This window comes from Microtus oregoni, unplaced genomic scaffold (assembly GCF_018167655.1).
Source record: "Microtus oregoni isolate MIOR12 unplaced genomic scaffold, Mior012 000092F_ref0000046, whole genome shotgun sequence".
Lineage (NCBI taxonomy): Eukaryota > Metazoa > Chordata > Mammalia > Rodentia > Cricetidae > Microtus > Microtus oregoni.
Genome location: NW_024544604.1, coordinates 3,337,053 through 3,355,524, shown reverse-complemented (window position 1 = coordinate 3,355,524; position 18,472 = coordinate 3,337,053). Strand labels below are relative to the sequence as shown.

At 42.5% G+C, this 18,472-nt stretch overlaps 1 protein-coding gene across 1 annotated transcript; it reads right to left on the bottom strand.

Moving 5' to 3' along the window:
* Positions 1–5,669: 5,669 nt before the first annotated feature.
* LOC121442648 (mid1-interacting protein 1-like) lies at positions 5,670–7,758 on the bottom strand. The gene is made up of 2 exons (XM_041644247.1): positions 7,631–7,758; positions 5,670–7,344 (listed from the first exon to the last, which is right to left on the bottom strand). The coding sequence occupies exon 2, from the start codon at positions 7,097–7,099 to the stop codon at positions 6,548–6,550; it is 552 nt and encodes a 183-aa protein (XP_041500181.1). The 5' UTR covers positions 7,100–7,344; positions 7,631–7,758; the 3' UTR covers positions 5,670–6,547.
* Positions 7,759–18,472: the final 10,714 nt, after the last annotated feature.

Below are 18,472 nucleotides of genomic sequence, written 5' to 3'. Positions count from 1 at the left end.
CTAATCTATACTCACTCCACTCCTTACATTCTAAACATATTTTGGCTCCTCTGGCGCACACATATGTTCTTTCATAATGTATGTTTCAGTTTAGAAAAAAAAAAACAGGACTTAAACTGTTAATTCATGTGAACAATTGGAAAACATCTGAATATCTTGGTTAAACCAGTAATGTAGTTCTTCCTTTTTCCTCTTTCCTTAAATACCAAACAAGAAATCTCCTCAATTAGATGTCTGCTAAGGAAGAAAAAACAAGGGCCATTATCTAAGGACACAGCAAGTTCTGTGAGTTATTTCAACATGGTAGAAGAGTAGTCAGGTTGTAATTAGTCCTATTGAGCTCACCCACAAGCTATGGCATTCTTTACCTCAGCGGTGTGGTATTCAAAAAGGGGGTTCTATGAAGTTAATTTTTTTGCTTTTAAAAATAACAAATGAATCACATCCAGTTCATCCTGTTAGCTGAATGCTCCTTGATAAATGTGTACATTTTAATACTAGTAAAATTCATATTGAGAAGAAAATAGATTACAGGGAATGTCCCACCCTCAACACTGTTGAATTAGCTTGCCAGAATAAAGAGGCGAGCTGGGCCTCTTGATGCAAGCCTGCAATTCTAGCTATTCCAGAAACTGAGGAGGACATTCACAAATTTATGGTCTCCCTCAGCTACAGAGCTAGTTTAAGGCCAGCCTAGATTTAGTGAGATCCTATTTCAAAATAAAATACACAAAAGGTCTGCAATTATAACTCAGCCATAAGTGTTTGTTGATCGTGAGAAAGGCCTTGGGTTCAACCTTCAGTACTAAACAAACAAACAAAACTGGCCCATATGTTTTGCCAACTTTTCCCAACTTTTCTTCTTTACAGTGTTAAACGAACACTTTTCCTTGGCAACTCAAGATCAGAAAGTTACCATTTTTAACCTGTATATAAGTGGTATGGGGATTCTCTAATACTAATGTTTACCAGTTTCAAGTTAGACACAGTGATAGATATGTTTAAATTACTAGTCAAAGGGATGCAAGAGAAAAGAAAGAAGCAACGAAATGTTTTTAAAAGCACAAATAGGAGAAGATACAAAAGAATGTCCTTTTAAAAATTTAAAAATAGAGAATATCAAAACAGGAAGGGCTGAGGAGACAGCTGTGGCTTTACTGAACTTCATTTAGACAGATGAACAGCTTTTATACTTTAGCTGAATGGAGACCTTTGATCCTAAAATGAAAACACCTAGTTAAATATAATAGAATGGAGGAATTTGAGAAGTGAAATCGTCACAGTTTCATGGAATCCATAACTGTCTGAGCCATAAGGAAATATCTTTGCTGTATTCAGCAACAATGGGGCATTGACTGGCAGGTGGATGGGTAGAAGTTCTGTGTGCAGAGGCAAGTTTCCTTTACTTTATCTGTTATCCTCCCAATTAAGCATTTTTCTTCAGTGGAGCAAGGGGATTCCTAAGTAATGTGGGAAATAGAAAAGTCACGAACTCTTCAGTTGTTGAAACAGAAGAAGCCTTGAAACTCAAGCCGCTTTCATCCCCCCTCCTTTCTGGTGAGTTCACACCTTCTCCTGAGGCCAGGAAGGAAGAACAAGAGAGTGTGGGATTCCTAATTTGCACTCCACCTCTTTAGCTTCCTGATCAAGATCTGCCTTGCAGTGAGAAGGAGCTTAGACAGAAACCTATGGAACACCCTGCATGTGCATCCAAGTTTGTTCCACACAGCCTGGCCAAGTCCCAGATCTGGCTGCAAACATCTACAGCCCAAGCACACTGGGAAGAAAATCTGAGGTTGGTGTCTCTGAGCATCCTGCTTAGGGTCATGCACAGGGAATCCTAGTAGTCTAAGTATCCAGAAGGTGGTCCAAAAGGAGGATCACAAGTTCTGAGCAGTCCATCTGTCCAAAGGACTCTTTGCTCCATGGAGAGTGGCAAGAGAGTAGGTCCCTCCACAGTGGTGGTTCAGGGCAAAGACAATGATTATATGAGTCAAGGGGAGGTATTGGCTTCCAGTTAAAGCAGCAGTTGTTCATGAACTGAACAAGGATGACACCGATAAACATGCCAAAATGAATGGGGAAAAGACCACGAGGTCAAAACTCTACATGAAGAACTTCAGACAACTGAGTGAAGCTGGGAGCAAGAGAGGTAGCCTTCCCCAAGGAACAGCTCACTGATTCAGTAAGCCCTGAAAACAAACATATGAGTAACATTATATGGATTCAATAGTTTATATTGAGGAATATATATGTGTATATAATTACATATCTACATGCAATAACAACTCATTTAAAAAGAGGCAATGGTAGGCTGGGCGGTGGTGGTGCACGCCTTTAATCCCAGGTCTTGGGAGGCAGAGGCTGGTGGATCTCTGTGAGTTTGAGGCCAGCCTGGTCTATAGAGTGAGTTCCAGGGCAGTTAGGACTGCACAGAGAAACCCTATCTTGAGAACAAAACAAACCAAAACCCCCAAAACAAAAACCCAACAACAAAAAGAGGCCATGAATTTTAAAGAAAGCAGGGAGGGTTTAGAGGGAGAAAAGGGAAGGAAAGAATGTTGTAATTAAATCTCAAAAATAAACAAAAACAAAAAAATGTGAAATCCAGATAAAAAGAGCAGCTGTCCGCAGTAGACTGTCCCGCTACCTAACCCACAGAGTGTGCTATACAACTCCATAAGTCAAGCATTGCAGTAATGAAGAACAAGCTTTCCATTCCCGTGAGCTATTTTTAAAAATGGACATGATCTTAAAGAAAATTAATTTTCAGCTTAAATGATCACAATAAATTAAGCAATTTATTCTTGATAAAAAACCTAAGCTTTCAAACGTAAAGAAAATCCTAGCATTTTATTTTAAAAGACAAACCCATTATTCGATGCTTCTATTAGTTGAGAACAAAAACGTTTACCTCTAACATTTCAAAGGAAATGTTCATTCTCCCATTATTTTATCTAAAATTCTTTTAAAATAAATCATGTAGGGGTGTAAATCATGGTTAGTAAAAATTTAATAGTTTGTGCTATAAAATTTGAGCCCTAAATCTACTGGAGCTATGTGTGAACACTTGAGAAATGTTGGTGATATTTAATAAGAAAGAGAGACAAAAGGGACAAAAACACTACTTAAGAATGATTTTTGAAGGCATGTGAGGCGACCTATGCCTTTAATCCCCATACTCAGAAGGCAGAGGCAAGTAAATCTCTGTGAGTTCAAGCCCAGTCTGGTGTATGAAGTGAGTTCCAGGACAGCCTGTCTAGAAAAAAAAATATGAGTTATATTGAAAATTAAAATAAAGCAAAATGATAAGGCTTATATAAATGACCCTAACTTTCAATTTTTTTCAAAACTGCCAACTGCAGACGTTTGCAAATTGGTCAGCGAGTGGTGATTCCAATTGCAGTGCCCTGCTCTCTGGCACAAAGAGCAGTTCTCCATTAGGCAGACTGCTAAGGAATGCATAAAAGTAAAATGTGAAACTCCCCACATGATCAAACTGGAAACTGGGGGCAGGGGAGGGAAGCCAGTCTCCCAAAAGTTGAGGTGTGAGGTCTTGTGTAGAAAACAGTTATCAAACGTAACTATCTGGAGGTGGTCAATCTAGTCGGGGCTGTTGCCTTCTGCCTAGCTCATCCGTTCTGCCTTCCCTTCTGCCATAAACTGCCTGCAAGATGGACATTAAGAGGTAATGTTGCTGAGAGCTTGGAGGCCAGAGCCACTGTACTAGACTTTCCAAAGCCATTCTCCAAAGATGAAGCGACATATTACTTTGCTTCTGAAATAAAGTAAAACTATAAATAGCTTGGGCACGTTAATGACTGAGTCCTGTTCTGGATCAGCCCTGGTTTTGCTGCAAAACTAAGGTTGATTAGAATAAATAATATCAGTGGAATAGTGCTTAGTGGGCATAGAAGAGTTCTAAAAGTCTAATGTTCTTTAACAGCAAGTCATATTTTGTAATAGGTGAGGCTCATTAGCATATGCACACACAGTCACTTATTCGAAAATATTTCAAAATTAAAAAAAAATGCTAGCACTTTCCTCAGTTGTGTGTCCTTTACTGTGTTCTATTATTCCCCAGGAATTTTCTGAATACATGTTTTAGTTAGCATCTCATGAAGTTCTTGCCATCACTTGTTCAGAGCATGTCTTTGGTTTTAATCAAGTTCTCACGACTTTGGGGAAATGGATGAATCAGTTTGCATGTTATTTAAAATAATAGTTTTCCTTCCAGTAGTCATATTTGACTCTCCTAGCTTGCTGCCGCACTTGTAGTCAGACATAATAATTCAAATGCTTCATGGGCTTCCAGTGGGGCTTTGATAAACAGAATGATGCTTGGAAGATTCCATAGGCACCAGAGATCCTCTTAGGTTTCTCTCTTACTCTAAATAGTTTTCATGCCACCATTTCCTTTCCTGCTCCTTATTCTCCATGAAAGTCTGAGGATTTGGGCAGCATTAAATATCCATAACATGTAGAAACAGGAGATTTATACACACAATTTTCTAGCTTCAAAGTCTGTGTTCCTTTCTACACTCTTTGCTTGTGGAGTTGGCTTTAAATTTTTTTGTTTGCACTTTGATATTTCAAAGGGAAGAGAAAACAAGTATAGATATACCTGACATTTGGTGCTGGCCAGCTTATCTTCATATATTAACCATTAACTTTCTCTGGCAACAGGCAGGCTTCCCAGTCTGGAGACTTTTTTTTCTTCACTGCTGCAAAAAGCTGATAATGGACTTGAGCTGCCCTGGCCAGCAGTACCCGCCTGTGCGCGCACACATACACACACATGCACGCACGCACACACACACACACACACACTTGATATAATTTTTTTAATTGTAAAGTTGTATAATTTAAATTCAAGTCCTTTGAACTTAGAGAATGCCCCCGTGACTTCCTGTAAACACACAAGTTGATCTGGCATTTATCCCCCAAGACAACGAATTAGGGAAAATGCAGACTGCTGTGTTCCACCTGTCCCATCATCTTTACGAAGCATCATAATGTCATCTGAAAAAGCATTCCTAAAGGACTTAGGGCAGCCTTGATCAGATCTGCTGTGCACAAATGCAGAGTGGATCAGTGAAAACCTGGACACTGCTCAGCGGAGCATAGTACTCATTGGGGAAGTACTGAAGAAGGCCATTGCTTGTGCTGCAGCTATTAAAATATCACCCATGGTTAGCACACAAGATTTTTAAATTAAGGCCTGCAATGAGACCGCATTTCCATTAGCTGCAATTTTTTGATATTGTTATTATTTCACTTCTCCATATTCAAGTGAAGGTTCCACCTTTAGGAGATTTTAGGCTTCAAAACACTTCAATTAAGTATTTTTGATAAGCTAGCCAAATTGGTTGAAAGATACAATATATGTACTTTCACGGGTACTCTGAATATTTATGAACCTTTTTTTGGGATATTTGATCCTATCTTGGAACGGAATTAGAAGAAATCCTGACCAGAAGCTACTTGACAAAACTGCATAGTTGTACAGCTGACTATCCTCCCCCAACAGGCACTATCAGCGAGAAAATAATACTTAACATCAGTTAAATAAGGGAATTTTTTTTAAATGATTTGGCCACTCATTGGTGAATTAAAGAGCAACACACACTGGTCCGATTTAGTTAACACATCTGCTGTTTTATTTTTTAGAATATAGTCTACATTTGGATTAAAAAAAAGTTTTAAATAAACAAGACATAATAACACAGTGGAACCCTTCATCATTCTACGTACGACACGGATAGAATGTCAGTTGGTTCCACTCTAGATAAATCCACTTTCTCAAAATAATATTATTTTCGCTGGCCGAGTGGCAAGCTTCATCCAAGCTGGCGCACAGCCAGTTTACACACACGGGGTGGGGGAGGGATGGCGTGAAAGGGATGGGGTGCCACAGGACTACTGTACAGTGTAACAGAAAATCATTAATAAAGTAGTACCGGTTACCGACAGTGCTGTTTGTGCGCTTATCACAATGGAATCGACGAAGTTTCAGAGCAAAGAGATTCGAAATACTTAAGACAGGGTCACTGTTACAAAAAGAAATAGTACAAACAGGAAAACTGACGCAATCCTAGCAACGCCAGGGCCTCCTCTTGCAGCTCAAAGCAGGGCGGGCAGGAGGCTGCGCCCCGCCTCCCCCCTGCACCCGCACCCAGCCAGAAGCTGCCCTCCCAAGTGTGGCAACCCAGCGCCGTGCCCTGGCAGGCCCTTCTCTTCCGGAAGAAGAACAGAAAAGAAACCCCAAGAAAGGCACAGGCTGAATGAAGGACGTCGGCCCAGTCCCATTCCCACCAACACAGAGCAGGCCCCCTCCGGGGGTCCTTGAACCCCCCTCTCTGGCGACTACTTTCCTCTGCTCTCGTGATGAGGCAGGCCCTCTTCTTCACACAACCCCCCACGTACACAGCCCAACTTTTCAGCGTGCCCTTCGCGCCACACAACCAGGAAGAAAATAGCTTGGGGGAAAGAGAGGGGTGGGAGAGACGGCCCGAAAGGGTGCTGGGCAGCGGAGAAGAGGCCTGCCTCACTGGCCCCAATTACTGAAGCCGATCTCCTGCTTGTATCTGTTGGTGAGGATGTTGGCTTTGCGGGTGAGTTTGGAGAGCACGGTGTGCAGCCCGCACAGGTGGTAGTGGAACTGCTGCTCCAGATCTTCCTCGCCGGCATCTGCGCTCTCCAGGTGGCTCAGGCCCACCAGGATGTCCTTGGACTTCCAGGTGCTCTCCTCGCTCCCGGCCGGCGGGGACGACGGCTGGTGCAGGACTCCCCACTCGATGTCGTTGTGGATGGACTTAAGCAGCACGTAGTGGCTATACATGTCTCGGGAGGGCGCGAAAAAGCTTCCATTGGCGCTGCCGGGGCTGGGGGCCGGGGTCGTGCGCTCCTCTAGGCAGCCACCACTGCCTCCTACCTCCACGCCGACCTCGTTGTCTAGCTCCGGCTCGGAGAGGGGCACGTCGCGCAGCAGACTGGGCACCATCACGGTCTGGTCCATGTTGTTCACCGCGCCAATGAAGCGATTCATGGCGTTAAAGAGCGAGTGCTTCTGGTTGTAAGTGTCGCAGATTTGCATCATGGTGGCCAAGCGGGTGCGGAAACACTGGGGCGCTGGTAAACCGAGATAGACCGCTGGCAATGTCTGCCTTCAAGCGCTCTCGGAGGCCGGTGCCGGGAGCCTGCTTGCAGCCTGTGAGACGGGATTCCCAGATCCTTCTCCGCCCTCTCTAACTCTGGTTTCTGTCGCAGCCCAGCCCTGCGTGATGCGCGGCTGCTCCTAGCTTTGGCTCGCGATGACAGTGGGTGGTTGGGTTTAGCCTTGACCTGTTAGAGAAGAGACGAAAAGAACAAATTACCCACTGGGTTAGGGTGCCTGGCGCCCCAGTCCGCGCGATGCTCCCACCCTGGCTACTGCTGGCTGGAGACGGAGCCAGGGTGGCTCCCTGGGACCAGGCAGTATCACCTCCTCCAATGCTAGCAGAGGACCTTTGAGAAAAAAAAAAGGGGGGGGAAGGATCTCCCTCAGCCCGGACTCGCCCGTTTCTCCCTTCTAAAACCTCAACGAAAGCAACCGTGTTAGTCGGGGCAGCCACAGGGCGGGAACACCCACCTCTTGAGCTGAGAGATCTCCCGGTTCTCAGTGTTTGCGTTGCGGACCGTGGCTGCCCAAGGGCGCTGCTGCGGTCACTAACTGGGCTGTGAGTGCAGGTGGTGGTAGCTGCTTCAGCCCCCTGCCCAGTCCAGGTGCTCAATTTATAGTCCAGGAAAGGTGTCCCAGGCATCCAGGACCACCCCCGATGTCTCCTCCTCCTACCTCTTCCAGCAGCTCAGATAAAAGGTCCCAGTCCTGACGGCTAGTAACACTCGCCCAGCCCTCTCTACCGCGGGGGCGGAGCACGCCACGCCAGGCGGCTCCGCCTCTCGCCTGATACCCGGGCTAAGGCTAGGCAACCCAGCAGGGCAAGGGAGGGTAGGGCTGAGAGGATGGAGCGGCCGCGCCCCAGCACCAAACCCAGAGCAAGCTGGTTGGGGGAGGGAGGGCGAGGCACTGAGCCCAAGGAGCCACCATCCAAACTTGAGGGCAGACTGGCGCTCGCGGGCTGGGCGGACTTGGCGCGCACTCGCCGGGTGGGATGACCGGAATGCTTGTGTGTCCGGGTTGCAAAAGATCCCCTCAATGCGGAATCTAGAGTGGCTGTCGCCCGGAAACTTAGCTTCGGTTTATTATTAGACGTCGGGTAAGAGGGACTCACAGCTGCCCTGACTCCATACCGGGAGTCTTATGTAAGAAGAGTAGCAGAACATGCCGGATGCACGTGGACACGCGGTGCTTCCTCCAGGGCCCTGGTCGTGGTCAGTTGCTGGGGAATGGGAGCACTGGGGTATTTGGTTCCCTCCTGGTAGGGTCTTTACCGGACTTTCCTACTACTGCTGCCAGGTATGAAGTGCACCGGTGTTATTTGATCTACAGAATTTTTTTTTCTGCACCAGGAGATCGGAGTATGGCAATGGAGCACGAACCTGGGCCTTGTGGCCTTTTGGCTTTCAAAAAAACCTAGGAGGTGCCAGAAGTTAGATCAGGTGTTCATTTAACAGAAAAAAAATGGGAGTGTATCCAATAACTTTCTGAAGTGTGTCAAGTGCTCCTTTCAAAAGAAAGTTCTTAAGCAAGTGTTACTTAATAAGACCTAAACTGTGTACCTCAGCCCTGGGTGTAACTTTCAAGTTTTCCACTTAGGGTTCCCAACCTTCAGCCCATAGTCCTTTTCCTGGTTCATTCTCCACATCCCTCATCCTCCCATCTACTCTGCCATTCCTACAGATAATTAGGACTCAGGCTTCTCATTTTAAGTTTCCTTCCACTAAAATCTTTGGGGAGGTTTTAGCACGGCATTCCCGTGCAAGACAAAAAGTGCACCCGGACAAGGAGCAACACATATACGTTTCTCTCTCTTTCTTGAAGGACTGGTACTATCTACCGGAAACCATGTTTCTTCCCGATTTTGTGGCACAAGGGCTGATAGTAGAAAAATGTCCCCAGTGACCATAGAAGCCAGTCTGGGGAATCTCACTCCAGTTCACTAGTTCTAGATTCTAGCCTATGCTTTCTTTGGTTTGGTTTGTTTTTTTTTTAACTTCCCATTCTTCTGCTTCAGTGTCCATGTTCTTTTAAAAGTGAACTAATGTTGTCTGCCCTAAGGAGATCAACGGAAAGAAGACTGTGGAGGGAAACGATGCATTATGTAGTTCGGAAGTACTAGAATAATCTCCCCCTTCTCTTTCTGCACAGACTTGGAAACGTTTCCACCTTCTCCATTTGTCAACAAAATGGAATGTCTCCCATGTGAGAAACTTTTCCAGTGCTTCTTTATCAATACAAAGAAACTTCTTCTTGGGTCATGGCAAAGTTTTTTTGTTAGGGTTCAATGAGATAACGGAGGTGAAACTCATTGCATACATTATAATGTATGAAGATTAATTGTACTCAATATAAGACTTCATCATAACCTAGAGGCATTGTATGTGAAGAGTTTGAACCCTCAAATATAGGCCAATTGGGCTAAGATGAACCAGAGACCATCTGCACCCAACCATCACTTCTTGGGTGCAGGAGAGTATAAAAACAGTCCAGGCTTGTTTTAAACCTTACGCCAAATGATATTCAGGGAGGAGGGCTCTGGAAAAAACAGACTACTTAGTTTCCAGTATCTGATTTTTCTCATAACTTAAAATGTAGTTTGACCCCATCCCAGACCCTCTGGATATTTCAAGAATGTACCCTGACGAAAATTTGGAATTTCTCTGAGTTATTCAATGCTGCAATCCTGCCTTCTTTTCTCTGCTACTTAGTACCAACAATGTGATTGGTACTAATCACCGAAAACGGAAATCCAAACTGTCTAGCAAAGGAATCCCACTCTGAAAAGATGCCCAGCCTGGGAGAAAGCCCCTTGCCCCTTCTCTTTGGCCTCCATCCTTCCTCTCGATCAATACGATCAATTCCCTTCCTTCTGTCTGGATCTTCCAGTGTCTTGACTCTCGGTGGCTGTTCTTAAACATTTCTTAAACTACGAGATGATGGCTCATGCACCTGACGGCAAAACTTCCCAAACCAGGCCTCCCTGCTCCCCAGTGCCCACACAATAACTCACACCCACTGGGTAACTCCAGAACGAAAGGACCTTAGGCCAGAGCTCCGGGCCCTTGGAATCACCCCACAGCCACCCCTCCTGTCCCAGCCAATCAGAAAGCTTCTGAGAGAGTTATGCAAATGAACCTGTGGCCCTAGCCAGTCGGAAGCCATAGACCCCTCCCCCAAGTGTCCTCTTTCACCCCAACCCAGAAGAGCTAATGGCAAGCGTTCCTGGCAACCGGCCTGCAGCCAGTTTTCCCCTAAAGCAAGGCTGTAAAAAAAAAAAACCGATTCCTGGGGGTCACATGGGTACTAAATGGGTTGGGCCAGGCCCGGTAAGATGTAGGGAGCTTCTCTGGTTCCTCCAGGCACCTACCCTATCTAGTTCTGGAACCGACTGAAAGCTCCCAAGCAACCTGTCCAAGACTCATTTTGTTTAAGGAGAACCATAGCAATCATCAGTTGAGTAAATGACTTTTGAGTACTGGCTTAAGGCAGGGCGCCTTGGTCTCTACTTTTCTAACAAGTGTGCTAGATTCCTGTTTATAAGCCTGGCCTGACATTATTCACCCACTCTGCTTTTTCCAGAGCTCTCACTCGGGAGCTCTTTACTTATCAGTAACCAGGAAATGATGCTTAGCTGATTCATCGTCCCTATGCAATCCTCCCCCAAATAATTCACCAACTCCCCCTCCTGTTGCCTCTCTTTGATGGCTTAGGAAAACGTGGCATTTTAAAGGTGGCAAATTGCTAAGCAAAAGAGTGAAGAAGAGTAAACCGGTGAAAGAAGAAACACTAGAGAAATGGAAGATCTGCCTTGGGGCTGGACAGAAAGTGGTGTTTGCAGGCTAGAAACTAGCCCAGGCCAAGGCAACTGAGAACCTTGATCAGACTGATAGAGAAGTTAGAGGCAATAGCTTAATGAAAACGCTCCTGGAAATCTAACAATTGCACTGTCCTTTGAGAGGCCCTGTTGCCCAACCTTCCTTTAGTACTGAAATTGCTCACAACATCTCCACCAAGTGGTCACCCTAGCCTATGTTCTTGTGCGTTTCATCCTCTGGTGTCAGGCCTCTGGTTTTGGAACTCTTCGGAAAGCCATGAAGCACAGGGTTGGTGTTTGAATGGTCTCCCTTCAACCCGCTATATCCCAAGTCAGTTACCTTTGCTTCTTGTAGCAATCCACGCTTTTGGCTGAGCTGCTCACATATTCTTGGCACCGTCCTTGGCTTTGTCTACAAGTTTCACTCTTGGATCTCATTCCAAGCTCCATCTTTGCTGGTGCAAAAAGGAGTGGCAAAGCCACCCATTTTCTTGTGAATGATAACTTTTCTAGACCTAATTCCCCAAGTGCCAGACCCGGCGCTCTTTTACTACCCAACAAATATATACTTCTTACAGTGATGTCCAGCAGTTAATGGATTTGGTTTAATTGTTCCACTCATCTTGTTATATGTATAACAAAATTTGGATATCCTATTCCTGGTCAGTGGAGATATTTGTTGACCAAAAAAAAAAAAAAAGAACTTTCTATTACTTTTACCTAAGTAGATTTTCGGCCATTACTCCAGTCTGTTTTAGTAGTTTGGATTCTGACTTTGTGCTCTCATACACTTGGATATTAGCCACACTTTTGATACCTGTTCGGTGTGTTCGTCCAAGCTCCTGGTCACAGGTACCACTGAGTACTGCACAAAGGGCAAAGCACTATTAAACACCTGGAGAGTTTCTTCAGCATGATATTCGTTCATTAACTGGTACTTTTAGCATATGATTTTTTTTTAGCCAGCCATGAATCATATTAATTCTGCCACCATCCAGAAGAAATAATATGAGACACCTTGCTAAGTGCTTTACTGAGCTCTCAAGTTAAAGAGCAGCTTCTTTCCTCTAGAGTTAAGGAGAATATTTTTATAATATTACAGAGAAGCTACTGTCACGTGGTATATAAACTAGAAATAGGAGTTGGAGAGATGGCTCAGTGGTTAAGAACATTTGTTTTTCTTCCAAAGGACCCAAGTTCTGATCCCAGCACCCATATCAGGTGACTCACAACTATCTGTGATTCCAACTTAAGAAGGTCCATGGGAGGGCTTGGAGAGAGGAAGGGAAGAGAGAAATGATGAAACTATACATCTCAAAAAATAAAAGAAATAAACAATTTAAAAAACAATAAAACCATTTTTGGATTTCTTCAAATGCCAAGATCTACTTGTATAGATATAGTATACTTGTATAGTATCTTATAAATAATTTATTTTTCTGACTCAAATAATAAAACTAAACTTAGATATTGTAGTCTAGAGAATTCACCTACATTTCATTAGACTATCCAGATAGAATGTGTAGGCTAATGTCATAGTCATGAGTAAGAAGTAAAGAGTAGTATGAAGAATTAATAGGCTAAAATTGATAGTAAATAAATTACACAAGTATCAGCAAAAGTGTGACTCAGAAGAAATAGGAACTATAAAATTTTTGATAAAAAAGGAAAATAATAAATCCCTAGGAAGATTTATAAAATGAAATTGGAAAAGAGGCACACTGTGAATTAACGTATTACTAGAAAGCTAATAAACTAAAAAGAAACAGCCAAGAACAGTTATCCATTAGTTATGACAGAGCGAAGGGTGGAGGCGAGTATAAAAGCACCGGAGTTCACGGAAATGCATGCGCGAATGACCAGAAAGAGTTAAGGAAAATAGTAGATGCTGGATATGGAAGACAAAGAGAGCATAATTTAAGGATAATGGATGTCCCTGGAGAAGAGCTTCAGCAAGTGAAGTAGAAAAGACAAATGAGGGGTAGAGGAAATGGTTCGGCAGTTAAGAGCCTGTACCATTATTGCAGAGTCCCAGCACCCACACTGAGGGACTCACAACTGCCCTTAACTTTAGCTTCATGGTATACAATGTCCTTTTCTGGACTCTGCAGGTACCTTTATTCACAATCACAGACACACAGACACACAGACACACAGACACACACACAGAGAGAGAGAGAGAGAGAGAGAGAGAGAGAGAGAGATAAAAATAAAATGAATCTTAAAAGAAAAAAGTAAAAATAACAGGAAATTTTCCTTAAAAATTTTGTTCAAGGGTGGTAGAGTGGGGAGACTCATTCTGTGGATAAGACACATAGAGCTAGAAGAAAGGCTAGATGATTGAAGACTATCCTGTCATTGAAGTACAAATCAATAGACATTCTCAAACATGAATCAGAACTCTTCTTAAAAACCTTCGGGATAAAATTCTGCTAGCACACCAATGCCAGCAGCTGGACCAAAATAGGGATCGAGAAGTTCTGATGAGAGAGAGGATCAGGGTAGACTTAAGATTAACCCATGTCGGTACTAAGGTTGCAGATCAAAAAATAAATATTTTAAACCCTAAGAAAACCAAGTAATACAAGCAACAGAATGGAAAGATGGAGGGATAGCAGCAGAGCTAATCAACTTTTACTATCGTTAGTGATGTCTAAAACCAGTTGAGCAGTTCCAAAAGCAAGATAGAAAGATCTCAATATTTTCAAGTTATTTTTTCCTCAGCTTAGAGGGCCTTTTAAGGACTAATGTTTTTGTACAGAAGAATCTCTTTTCTTGAGTTCATGATTTCTTTCACTACCACTTCAGTTACTGCCAAAAAAATCAGCTAAATTAATTTCTAACGTTTTATTTAAAGTAAATATGTATGAGCCAGATTTGGTGGCCCAGAACTCAAGAGGCAGAGACAGATGAATCTCTGTGAGTTCAACGCCAGCCTTGTGCACAGAGAGAGCTCCAGACCACTCAGTTGCATGGCTAGGTGTAGTCTCACAACAACAACAAAACAATAACAACAAATTATGCTCTGTGTCTTCAGCAGTGTGTGAGATGCTCGTGAAATGGCTGTGTTCAATTTGTGAAAGTGTGTCAGGCTGACACACTCGATTGACTATTTTTCTCCATGTATGCTATGCTTGATTAATATTTTTGAAATTGCATCCATGCATGATTCTGGGGGAGAGCAGGGCAAAGGGAAGAGTCAACCTGATTTGGAATTACATGCCCTCAATATTTGCAGGGTAAAACTGAACTGAATTAAAATGACAGTAGAAAAATAGTAAGCTCTCTGAAATGTGGAAGCTTAGGAATTACCGTCCTTTTTATTGGGGGTGGGATTTGAGACAGGGATTCTCTGTGTAGCCCTGACTGTCCTGGAACTCTGTAGACCACACTGACTCAGAACTCAGAGATCCACCTGATTCTGCATTCCTAGTGCTAGGATTAAAGGCATGAACTACTATGCCCGGTTTAGCCACGCTTCTTTCTGATCCTGTCAATGAGAGTAGAAGAAAGTCCAGCTAGAGATGTAATTTATTGGTTGTGGTAGTTTGAAAGAAAATGACCCCCAAAGGAAGTGGCACTATTAAGAGATATGGCCTTGTTAGAATTGGTATGGCGTTGTTGGAGGAAGTGTGTCACTTTGGGGGTGGGCTTTGAGGTCTCATGTATGCTCAAGCCATGCCCAGTGAAACAGACCATTTCCTGTTGCCTGTGAGTCAAGATGTAGAACTCTCAGCTCCTTCTCCAGCACCATGTTTGCTTGCACACCACCATGTCACACCATGATGATAAATGGACTAGATCTCTGAAACTGTAAGCGAGCCACTACAATGAAATGTTTTCCTTTATAAGAGCTGCAGTGGTCATTGTGTCTCTTCACAGCAATAGGAACCTTAACTTGGTGGTAGAACACTTAACTCAAATGTATGAGACTATATGTTCACTCCTCACTACCATAAAGAGAAAAATTCCTATTTTTATATGCTTTGGAACCTTAATGTTAGAGGAATGACATTCTTAGGGGCAATCCTATTAAAGGAATGTTTTCCTACAACCCCATAAATACTATTTCTAAGTATTCAGTTGTTTGACACACTTATGTATAGATATTCACCTTTGCCATTCTCATTTTTTGCTTATGACTGGGGATATCAAGAAACATCTGATGTGGGTTTATTCTTTCCATGACATCTCTTCTTCTTACCCTACAAATAAATAAAAAAAAGTACATTAGTGGAGTTGTGACTCTCCCTGTGCCTTCATCTATACTCTTAAATCTGATCAGAGGTCTATGTTAGCTACATTAGCTTGGAGCTAGGTTGCAATGCACAGGAGCTAGCTCACAAAGATTGAATTTTGTGTTAGAATTAGTCTGGGGCATCTGAAATCCATCTAGGGTACATGATCAATTTCTTTGTCCCCTAAATGATTCTGCAATAAGTAGAAACTTGGGAATAAATTTATAAGTATGTCATTAATGGATACCTTTATTTTGCTCTAATTATCATTTTATTCCTGGGAAAAATATTAAACAAGGAGACACCTTTTCCATTTTCAAACACCAAGTGCCTTGTGTAATTTCATTTTGTGTAAAATTTTGCCAGAATTATAAAAATGTTCATATGTGGCATAATTTGTTCAACAGTATTTATTGTAAATATTCATCTAGAACGACAGCATGTCCATAGAAATGACCACTTGGTTTCTACTGGACAGACTCAAATAACTTTCTAATTCTGATTTAAACTAGTTGCAAATTTAAGTAGGATTGCTGAAGTGATTTATTCAGTAATTGGATCTTGGGTTTTAGAAAGAGCAACAATCTTGATTTGCTTAGCAAAAAATCTGTTAAATAAGAAAGGGGGAATAAACAGAATACCATGGCCAGGTATTAAATAAAGTGCATCACTCTCATTTAGTCTCTTCCTTTACCAGAAGGAGATGATCTGAATCATAGCACTTAGGATACAGAATCCAGAATATTCCAAGTTGAAGATTCCTGGGACTCTGTAATATGTTAAATGGAGAAATTCTAAGCCAAGGTTTGGTGTTTGTTCATTCCATTCTCAGTTATTGTGTTTTTTCCATTTAATTTCAGGCAACACATTCTGCTTCATTATATCCAAGTTGAAGCAAATTTGCTGCCATTCTAACAGCCAGTTCAGCTGCTTTTATAATGTTGCTCTTGACCTACTCCTGGGACCATAACTTTCATACATTCAACCAATTGGTTCAAGTGTTTCACATTTCTTTCTACCATTTGTGTAATGCCTGCCTGGCCAGAAAATACAGTGTTTGAGTTATTACTACCTAATGTCCTGTTTAGTCAAAATCTATTTTTCCGTTTAAGTATAAGGTATTATTTGACGCCCTTCTAAAATACAACCCCGGTTGTATCTTCTAGTCAGTAACAGTCAGTTCTCCCCTCCCTCTCTCCTATCATTCATTGTTTCTTTTCTATCCTCTCCCCCCTTTCCTTCCTTCCATTTACTTCTCTTTCCTCTTTGGGCCAGAAATTAAAATGGAGTATGCACAATGGGAATATAATGTACTTTGACTTCCTAATTATTTTGGAATGCTGTCCAATACACTTAACAGCCAAGATATAGAAGGAAGTTATGTTCACCTGCATGATGCTATATATAAGATGATATAATAAATTAAAAAAAAGACTCACTACACTATCCAAAGTAAGGGACCAATTCTGTGTTCTTATAAAGACCACTGCTGTGTTTACTTACTTAGCCATTCTTCAGTAGCATACCCGTTTTGATAAAGTTTTATTATGATACACCCAAAAAAGACAAACTAAGTACAAATCCATTTCTCAAATGACCTTTGTATCTACTTGAGAGAATGTAAGTGGCACATCACCCAGTGTCACAGAAAGAGCAGAAAGTCCAGAGTTGGAATTGTTTTCTCACTATTCCTACAATCCCTCTGGAAATTATTGTCATGTGTTGTTGCTGTTTGCTTAGAAGCCACGTGTACCCTTTGTAAGCCTCAATTCCTTCACTTTGCAGGGTCAATGAAGGATTAAAGATGGATATCCTGTCTGCTTTTTTGGGGTCAATTTGACACAAGCTATAAGTCATCAGAGAGGAAGGAGCCTCAGTCGAGGAAACGCCTCCATGGGATCCAGCTGTAAGACATTTTCTCAATTAGTGACTGATGGGGGAGGGCCCAACCCATGGTGGGCAGTGCCACCCTGGGGCATGTGGTCCAGCATTCTATATGAAAGCAAGCTGAACAAGTCCTGTGGAGCAAGCAAGTAAGCAGCTCCCCTCCATGGCTTTTTCATCAGCTCCTGCCTCCAGAATCCTGTCCTGGTTGAGTTCCTGTCCTGATTTCCTTTGATGATGAACAGTGCTGTTAAACTGTCAGCCAAATAAACCCTTTCCTCCCAGATTTGCTTTTTGATCCTGGTGTTTCGTCACAGCGATAGAAACCCTACCTAAGAAAGTGAGGGTGGTGGTCTGAATAGGAATGCCCCACTAGGCTCATGTATTTGAATGCTCAGTCATCAAGGACTGATACGACATAAATTAGAAGTGTGTCCTTGTTGGGGTAGATGTGGCCTTGTTGGAGGAGGTGTGTCACTTGAGTTGGGCTTTGAGTTTTCTGAAGTCCAAGTCAGGCCCAGTGGCTCTCTCTCTTCCACCTGCGTGAGAATCCAGATATAGAACTTTCAGTTACTTCTCCAGCACCACGTCTGCCTGTGTGCTGCCATGCTCCCTGCCATGATGCTAATGGACTAAACTTCTGAAACCATAAGCAAATCCCAATTAAATGTTGTTTTATGAGTTGCCATTGTCATGGTGTCCCTTTGCTTCAATAAAACAGTGTCTAAAACAGTAAGGCATATTTCCTGTAGAATATCAGGATCATGGTAGGCAGTAATTATAAAGGCATTGCTGTCTGTGATTGTGTATTATGCTAATATGTAGCATGATATACTATATATGAGAACTATAATTAAAAAGAAATATTTATATGTCTGTAGTTCATCTGTTTTTTATAGTATAAGACCTTGGGAACTTGAAGTTTTTCTAACTTGAAATTTTGGGGAAATTCTCAATTGTATTGCTTAATTTTTCTTGTCACTTTGATGAACTACGTGGTTAAACAACATAATGGTGGAAAACTATCTTGGCCAATGCTTTGGCATGATACTCTCTATCCTGGGTAGGAAATCATGCCTGCATGACTCCATGGTATTAGGAGGCTATAGCTGAAATCCTTTACCTCTTCTATCTTAGTGTAACAAGAAGCTGAACGAGGACCAGCAATAGGGTTGGATACAAACTTCAAGGGCTTCCAGGGACCAGGGATCTCCATCTAACTAAGCTCTGCCTTCTAGAGGTTCAACCTCTCAAAACAGCACTACCAGCTGGGGCCAAGAGTTCAAAATACATCAGTCATTGGGAGACACTTCTCATTCAATCTATAAATATAATAAACAATTTCCTCTCTTTTTTGCTTTCTCTCTCTCATTA